The sequence below is a fragment of the Glycine max genome, chromosome 6, assembly GCF_000004515.6.
Source record: "Glycine max cultivar Williams 82 chromosome 6, Glycine_max_v4.0, whole genome shotgun sequence".
Taxonomy (NCBI): Eukaryota; Viridiplantae; Streptophyta; class Magnoliopsida; order Fabales; family Fabaceae; genus Glycine; species Glycine max.
The window spans coordinates 33,919,736-33,928,883 of NC_038242.2; the positions used below are offsets into that span (position 1 = coordinate 33,919,736).

The 9,148-nt window shown below is 30.4% G+C and overlaps 2 protein-coding genes across 2 annotated transcripts; both read right to left on the reverse strand.

Moving 5' to 3' along the window:
* Positions 1-1,799: 1,799 nt before the first annotated feature.
* On the reverse strand, positions 1,800-2,993 carry LOC121174983 (uncharacterized). Its single transcript, XM_041016118.1, has 2 exons — positions 2,629-2,993; positions 1,800-2,126 (listed from the first exon to the last, which is right to left on the reverse strand). Exons 1-2 carry the CDS (start codon positions 2,920-2,922, stop codon positions 2,103-2,105), a joined length of 318 nt encoding a protein of 105 aa, XP_040872052.1. The 5' UTR covers positions 2,923-2,993; the 3' UTR covers positions 1,800-2,102.
* Positions 2,994-5,881: 2,888 nt separating this feature from the next.
* LOC106799161 (uncharacterized) lies at positions 5,882-7,076 on the reverse strand. Its single transcript, XM_014777144.2, has 2 exons — positions 6,712-7,076; positions 5,882-6,208 (listed from the first exon to the last, which is right to left on the reverse strand). Exons 1-2 carry the CDS (start codon positions 7,003-7,005, stop codon positions 6,185-6,187), a joined length of 318 nt encoding a protein of 105 aa, XP_014632630.1. The 5' UTR covers positions 7,006-7,076; the 3' UTR covers positions 5,882-6,184.
* Between the last annotated feature and the right edge of the window lie 2,072 nt (positions 7,077-9,148).

Sequence of the window (9,148 nt, forward strand, 5' to 3'; positions counted from 1 at the left end):
TAATGGTAATAAATGACCAATAAATAGTTTTCATGAGTTATGAGTCTATGAAAAATTACATGTTAAACTTAACACCATAATGAAGCTCTGGACATGAGATTTCAAATTTATAACGTAACACCTAGACAATATTATCATTAGTACGTCTTCTTATATTGCCAAATTATATATATATATATATATAAACTTAGCATATAAGAAAATATCAGAGTTAATTACGTGGAAAATAGAAGCTTACAAATATCAATAAGGTAAAATTGTATTTTTGATTTTCCATTTTATCTTCAATTTTAGATTTGGTCCCTCAGTAATTTAATTCATGAATTGGGTCCCTTTATTTTGTAAAATTGTGCAATGTTGATCCCTCATACCACAATTGAACGTTGATCGTTAGCAAGTGATGTTGACTGCCACGTGTCACGTTCTTATTAGATGATAACTGTCACGTGTCATATTCTGATTGGTCAATGAAAACAAAATGCATTTCATCTTTCATGGAGTTGACATCCAATCAGAACATGACACGTGACAGTTATCATCCAATAAGAATATGACACGTGACAGTCAACATCACTTACTAACCGTCAACGTCTAACTGAAACATCCGGGATCAACATTGCAGGATTTTATAAAACAGAAGGACCAAATTTGTAAATTAAATTACCGGAGGGCCAAATGCGAAATTGGAGCTAAAGTGGGGAACCAAAAGTGTAATTTTGCTAAAAAGCAATTGATTTGACAGTGATCCATGTATCTCCGAAAATGCGCCCTTATTTCTAATGATTTTTATTTTTATTTTTTAAAATAAAATATATTTTGAACAAGATTTAGTTAAAACTATTATAATTTATTTAATATTGTATATAATTATATAAAGATATATTTATATTTTAGTTAATGTTATTGTGGCATTCATATAGCTTAATTTTAGCAAGAAAAGTTAATTGATTCAGCATGATTTATGAGTGTTTTAAACTCTTTATTAGTATCATGTTCATTTCTTACTAATAAAAGAAAATATAGCTTAGCTTTTTTTTTTTCTTTTCAAAATTGTGTATTTACATATCATATCATTCTATATATTTCTAGATACTTCCCAAATGTTTACTATTCCCAAATGCAGATAGCTTGTCTCAAAGAATGTCTAACTGATGATGGGTCACTGTACAGTCAGTAGTTATATTCTCTACTCCATCGGTAGGCTCAAAATATTGAAATATATATTTTAATTTAAAGAGAACAAAACAGACATGCATGCATTTGGAGGTGTATTTATTTAGAGTAGCAACGTCATTATATACTCTGCTAATATGATTATCTATTTAATTTGTGTTAGGAGAATAAAATTCTGTTACCAAATAAGCTGATCACTTAGGTTGTTACTTTGTATATACATAGATATTTATACGAGAATCTGCTTCACAATGGTTAAAAATAATTTGTGCAATTAGAATACTTTCGATATGCCTATTGAGTTTCTCTTTTCTTATACTGGTATATATAAGATGCAAAAAAGGTCTGGCCCAGCCTTTTTTGATCGAGAGATGTAAATGTTATCACAAAAGGAAATTATATGTGAAATATATATATATATATATATATATAATAAAAATATGTTTGGAATGCACTATTTTATGTGTATGTACTTTTGCAGATAAAATTAAATCTTTAAGTTATTTACGAAAAGTGCCGAAGAAAATAATTAAGAAAGTTGGTAAACATAATCAAGATAATTATGATTAAACGTATAAGTTACACAAAGAAATTGATAAACAATTTTATCGGATTTCCGTGAACTATATGTTGTGTTTAAGAAAATTAAGTTAGCGTACACATCAATATTGCATTAAAAACATGAAATTAAAATATGAAAGTTTGGGATACAAGACTTGTAACTATCAAGTACTTATATAATCTCATTAATGGGTCTCCTACGAATCAAGATCATGATTCCATTGGATCACATAGTAGGCAAAGCAGCAGCACTCACTTGTCATATGCACATTGAAAAGTACAGATCATTTATATTCTGAGACAAAGACGACTTTATCCCAAAAGAGATTATAGTTGGCATATGCACTTTATGCATTTAGCTGCCATGATCAACTTGAAGAGCACCAAAAGACCTGAAAAAGTCAGAAGCATCTCATAAGGTTATTGCTCTGTCTCATAACTTAAAAACTCTAAATAACAACTAGACAAATCAATATTATTGAAACTTAAATAAATTTTCTTATATAATATTGTGTTGTTTTTCAATGAGAATTAGAGTTTCGCTTAAGTAATTTAATGCAAATTTTTATTTACATAAATTATCAAAGTAAAATTTCAGTTTTGATTAAAGAACAATTTGAGTTTTACCTGAAGAACTGAATTTAGTTTTTAGAAATATCTAAACATAACACTAATTAACTAACAAATTGTTCGTCCAAGTAAAATTGGACTTGGATGACTACTTAGTAAGGTATCATGTATGAGCTTTAATTTGTGAATGATAGAAGAAAAACATTAAAATCTTCGAAAATTTTTAACAAAAATTAATCATCGATACATACTTGATACATACTTCACACAAGTATCATTACCAAAAAAAAAAAAAAATTATTTAAAGGACCATAAAATGCATACGTTGAAGATGCATAACATGGGTGATTTCTTCCAATTCCTCTTTGCCTTCTTGAGCTTCCTCAACATTTCATCCCGAGAACAAATGTTACCTGGTGAGGCCAAAAACACAGTCCTACTTACAGGAGGAGACCACAACCCACTTTGTTCATACACAAAATCGAATTGAGAGACATCAAAGAATTTCCCCATAAGCCTTTCAGAGAAGGATTTTGAGACCATTTGGATGGTTGGAATACTTGATGTGGAGGATGGGGGAGATTGATCATCAGAAGAGACTAATTCAGACTCAGACATTGGAACCGTGTTGTGTGAAAGAAGAACAACACACACGGGGTGTTTGTTGCACACAAGTTATATTATTATTGATCAGGTTCTATCTCTCAATATCCATTCATAAAGAAGAGTATTAATGGGGAATAAAGCAAATCATGGCGGGGACATGTGGGGTGTCAAGAGTGGGTACCATCATTGGAGTTTCCTATTTGGTGGCTGGTTCTTCTTCTATCAAAAAGGGGGGCCAAGGGGAAAAAACTATACTTGAAAATCAAGGGGAAAGGAATGAAGTGACACTTTCCAAGGAAAGCAACATCACTTTTAGGATGTTAAGTAATAAAACACACCATCAATTTTTTTTTTAAAACCGACATCAATTTTTTGAAAACAAAGGTTAACTTTCTGTTATCAAGGTTTTTTAAAAATCAATAATAACAATAATATTTTATTTACAAAAATGTCATCACGTATTTTTAAAATTGATTTTTGTCACAATGGAGGTTAATTAGGCGATGTTGAATTCCAAGGTGGTTTTCCTCCTTTTTTGGGCTTTTCTCTTCATCTTTTCTCTCTAATATCAAAAGCATCGGGAATTTTTCAATTAACCTAATAAATCATGCTTAATGTATTGAGTTTGGACTGTTCATGGGTGTTTTAAACATGAAAACGGTATTTGGGTTTGCTCATGATTTGAAGAGGGGAAAAGAGCTTGTTGTTGCTCTCTTTAAAAAAGCTTGTTATTACTAAAACTTGTTTTGATTTTTCACTTGAGTTTTGAAAAGGGTTTTTGTGTTTCAAGCACTGTTCTATATTTTTTTGGGGTCCCTAGAGCTTGTGGCAATTTTTTTCAGATTTTTCTGAGTAGCCTAATTATTTTATTATAAATTTTCTTTGTATTTTCAAAATCTGCCTAGGAATGTTTTTAATTTTTCATAATTTATGTGAGTTGAATCTGGGGGAGCCATTTGGTGGGAACCTTTCCCTAGCCATGGGAAACACTCACAAAAATTGACAAAGTGTGAAGAGGAGTGAAATAATTTTCACAAACCAAAGTGTTAAATATAGACTTTGGTCAAAGGAGACAAATATGTTGGTGCAAGAGTGTTGTGTAAATTCTTGGATTTTCTGAAGTCAAAATCTATTTTTCATGATTTAAATGATGAAGTCTGAGTTTCTGGACAAATAATGGTAATAAATGACCAATAAATAGTTTTCATGAGTTATGAGTCTATGAAAAATTACATGTTAAACTTAACACCATAATGAAGCTCTGGACATGAGATTTCAAATTTATAACGTAACACCTAGACAATATTTCATTAGTACGTCTTCTTATATTGCCAAATTATATATATATATATATATAAACTTAGCATATAGAAAATATCAGAGTTAATTACGTGGAAAATAGAAGCTTACAAATATCAATAAGGTAAATTGTATTTTTGATTTTCCATTTTATCTTCAATTTTAGATTTGGTCCCTCAGTAATTTAATTCATGAATTGGGTCCCTTTATTTTGTAAAATTGTGCAATGTTGATCCCTCATACCACAATTGAACGTTGATCGTTAGCAAGTGATGTTGACTGCCACGTGTCACGTTCTTATTAGATGATAACTGTCACGTGTCATATTCTGATTGGTCAATGAAAACAAAATGCATTTCATCTTTCATGGAGTTGACATCCAATCAGAACATGACACGTGACAGTTATCATCCAATAAGAATATGACACGTGACAGTCAACATCACTTACTAACCGTCAACGTCTAACTGAAACATCCGGGATCAACATTGCAGGATTTTATAAAAACAGAAGGACCAAATTTGTAAATTAAATTACCGGAGGGCCAAATGCGAAATTGGAGCTAAAGTGGGGAACCAAAAGTGTAATTTTGCTAAAAAGCAATTGATTTGACAGTGATCCATGTATCTCCGAAAATGCGCCCTTATTTCTAATGATTTTTATTTTTATTTTTTAAAATAAAATATATTTTGAACAAGATTTAGTTAAAACTATTATAATTTATTTAATATTGTATATAATTATATAAAGATATATTTATATTTTAGTTAATGTTATTGTGGCATTCATATAGCTTAATTTTAGCAAGAAAAGTTAATTGATTCAGCATGATTTATGAGTGTTTTAAACTCTTTATTAGTATCATGTTCATTTCTTACTAATAAAAGAAAATATAGCTTAGCTTTTTTTTTTTCTTTTCAAAATTGTGTATTTACATATCATATCATTCTATATATTTCTAGATACTTCCCAAATGTTTACTATTCCCAAATGCAGATAGCTTGTCTCAAAGAATGTCTAACTGATGATGGGTCACTGTACAGTCAGTAGTTATATTCTCTACTCCATCGGTAGGCTCAAAATATTGAAATATATATTTTAATTTAAAGAGAACAAAACAGACATGCATGCATTTGGAGGTGTATTTATTTAGAGTAGCAACGTCATTATATACTCTGCTAATATGATTATCTATTTAATTTGTGTTAGGAGAATAAAATTCTGTTACCAAATAAGCTGATCACTTAGGTTGTTACTTTGTATATACATAGATATTTATACGAGAATCTGCTTCACAATGGTTAAAAATAATTTGTGCAATTAGAATACTTTCGATATGCCTATTGAGTTTCTCTTTTCTTATACTGGTATATATAAGATGCAAAAAAGGTCTGGCCCAGCCTTTTTTGATCGAGAGATGTAAATGTTATCACAAAAGGAAATTATATGTGAAATATATATATATATATATATATATAATAAAAATATGTTTGGAATGCACTATTTTATGTGTATGTACTTTTGCAGATAAAATTAAATCTTTAAGTTATTTACGAAAAGTGCCGAAGAAAATAATTAAGAAAGTTGGTAAACATAATCAAGATAATTATGATTAAACGTATAAGTTACACAAAGAAATTGATAAACAATTTTATCGGATTTCCGTGAACTATATGTTGTGTTTAAGAAAATTAAGTTAGCGTACACATCAATATTGCATTAAAAACATGAAATTAAAATATGAAAGTTTGGGATACAAGACTTGTAACTATCAAGTACTTATATAATCTCATTAATGGGTCTCCTACGAATCAAGATCATGATTCCATTGGATCACATAGTAGGCAAAGCAGCAGCACTCACTTGTCATATGCACATTGAAAAGTACAGATCATTTATATTCTGAGACAAAGACGACTTTATCCCAAAAGAGATTATAGTTGGCATATGCACTTTATGCATTTAGCTGCCATGATCAACTTGAAGAGCACCAAAAGACCTGAAAAAGTCAGAAGCATCTCATAAGGTTATTGCTCTGTCTCATAACTTAAAAACTCTAAATAACAACTAGACAAATCAATATTATTGAAACTTAAATAAATTTTCTTATATAATATTGTGTTGTTTTTCAATGAGAATTAGAGTTTCGCTTAAGTAATTTAATGCAAATTTTTATTTACATAAATTATCAAAGTAAAATTTCAGTTTTGATTAAAGAACAATTTGAGTTTTACCTGAAGAACTGAATTTAGTTTTTAGAAATATCTAAACATAACACTAATTAACTAACAAATTGTTCGTCCAAGTAAAATTGGACTTGGATGACTACTTAGTAAGGTATCATGTATGAGCTTTAATTTGTGAATGATAGAAGAAAAACATTAAAATCTTCGAAAATTTTTAACAAAAATTAATCATCGATACATACTTGATACATACTTCACACAAGTATCATTACCAAAAAAAAAAAAAAACTTATTTAAAGGACCATAAAATGCATACGTTGAAGATGCATAACATGGGTGATTTCTTCCAATTCCTCTTTGCCTTCTTGAGCTTCCTCAACATTTCATCCCGAGAACAAATGTTACCTGGTGAGGCCAAAAACACAGTCCTACTTACAGGAGGAGACCACAACCCACTTTGTTCATACACAAAATCGAATTGAGAGACATCAAAGAATTTCCCCATAAGCCTTTCAGAGAAGGATTTTGAGACCATTTGGATGGTTGGAATACTTGATGTGGAGGATGGGGGAGATTGATCATCAGAAGAGACTAATTCAGACTCAGACATTGGAACCGTGTTGTGTGAAAGAAGAACAACACACACGGGGTGTTTGTTGCACACAAGTTATATTATTATTGATCAGGTTCTATCTCTCAATATCCATTCATAAAGAAGAGTATTAATGGGGAATAAAGCAAATCATGGCGGGGACATGTGGGGTGTCAAGAGTGGGTACCATCATTGGAGTTTCCTATTTGGTGGCTGGTTCTTCTTTCTATCAAAAAGGGGGGCCAAGGGGAAAAAACTATACTTGAAAAATCAAGGGGAAAGGAATAGAAGTGACACTTTCCAAGGAAAGTTATGACACGTTTATTCTACTTTACGTTATAAGTGTATACTAGGTATCTGGTGTTTCATGCCAATTTACATCAATTTTAGTTTTTGTCGGCATTCAAAAACTAATTTGAATTGACGTGGTGGAAAGGTATGGTTCGGTTATGCGGGGGCAAAAAGGCTAGGTGATGAGAGTTCTTGCCAATCACATACAGGTAATTAAAATTTTGTGTAGTGATTTAATGCAACGTAAAAGACGTACACCATGATTACAAGTTTCCTTAACTTTATGAGAAAAAAGCTATACATAAAAATTTTGCAAAATCATTATATCATAATTTAGAAAATCAAATCGATTTAATAATAAAACAACTAAAATACAAGTTTTAGTCCACCAACAAAAAAAAAATATTTACTACTAATTTTATAAAGAAAAAAAAAACCCTCATATGTTTGAAAAAGGACTGTGTTGATAAAAAAAAGGATCTGGCATATATTTTTTTTAATGCTTGACATATATAACTATTTCATTAACTAAAAAAAATAAAATTTGTTTTAGACCTCACATATTGTTGGACCGATCCTAAATTAGTCCATCATGTATGATAAATTTATTAATTTTTAAAATAATTATCTTAAATAATTTAAATGATAATTTATGATTATATGACATTGTAAAACTATTTTACACCGTTAATATATAAGCATTAAACTCTAACTTTATAAAAGATTTAATATTTTACAAGTTTGTTAACTTTAGAGAAGTTATGACATATTTTGATTGAATTATATGATTTAACTCAAAAGCATTTGATTTTGAAGAATAATATAAATATATTGGACTTAAAATAAGCTTTTCCTTCTTATAAAATTACTTTTTATTTTGATATTTTTAAAACTAATTTTTATTTGTATTCCTTTTTTATTTATTTCGGTCCTTCACATGAGAATTTTTTCCTGAGTAGAGATCCAAAAAGTTCTTGATATTTCTTAAATAATAGAGACTAAAATAAAAATCAGTCAACATTTATTATAAAAATTTAGGCATAATTTCACTTTTGATCACACACACATAAAGAGACAGACAAACACACAAACACACTGAGCCACAGACACACACACAAAGACACACACACTGAGTCACAGAAACACACATACACAAACACACTCACACACATAGACAGACACACACACACACACACACACATAAAGAGACAAACACACACACACACACACACACACACACACACAGAGTCACACACACATAAAGAGACAGACAAACACACAAACACACTGAGCCACAGACACACACACAAAGCCACACACACTGAGTCACAGACACACACATACACAAACACACTCACACACATAGATAGACACACACACACACACACACACATAAAGAGACAAACACACACACACACACACACATAAAGAGACAAACACACACACACACACACACACACACACACACACAGATAAAGAGACAAACACAAAACACACACACACACACACAACTGTTGATGTCCTTGTATGTTCTTGTACGTCATGAATGTTCTTGTATGTCATGAATGTTGTTATACGTGTTGAATGTAATTTGCTATATAAATAACTATTGTTCATGCTGAGTGAACCGTAGATTCCGGTTTGAGACTGAATGCAATGATTCTTGCGGATAGTTTGCATTAGTCATTGTATTTAGTCTTGAATTGTCCGTTTGGATAGTTTGGGGAGACTGGTATTTTTATGTTAGACTCATTCGGCCAGGTTATTATTATTTTGATTAATTTGATGAAATTTCGGTTGAATGCATTTCAAGTTGTTCTCTGAGTGCATACTTGATTATCGTGAAATTCGTTTCACCGATGTCATGTCG

Excerpts from the sequence above, each read along its gene's own strand:
- LOC106799161 (XM_014777144.2), bottom strand. The coding sequence starts at position 7,005 with ATGTCTGAGTCTGAATTAGTCTCTTCTGATGATCAATCTCCCCCATCC. Across the intron at positions 6,209-6,711 it reads CCATGTTATGCATCTTCAAC|GTCTTTTGGTGCTCTTCAAG; the intron begins GTATGCATTTTA and ends TGACTTTTTCAG.
- LOC121174983 (XM_041016118.1), bottom strand. The coding sequence starts at position 2,922 with ATGTCTGAGTCTGAATTAGTCTCTTCTGATGATCAATCTCCCCCATCC. Across the intron at positions 2,127-2,628 it reads CCATGTTATGCATCTTCAAC|GTCTTTTGGTGCTCTTCAAG; the intron begins GTATGCATTTTA and ends TGACTTTTTCAG.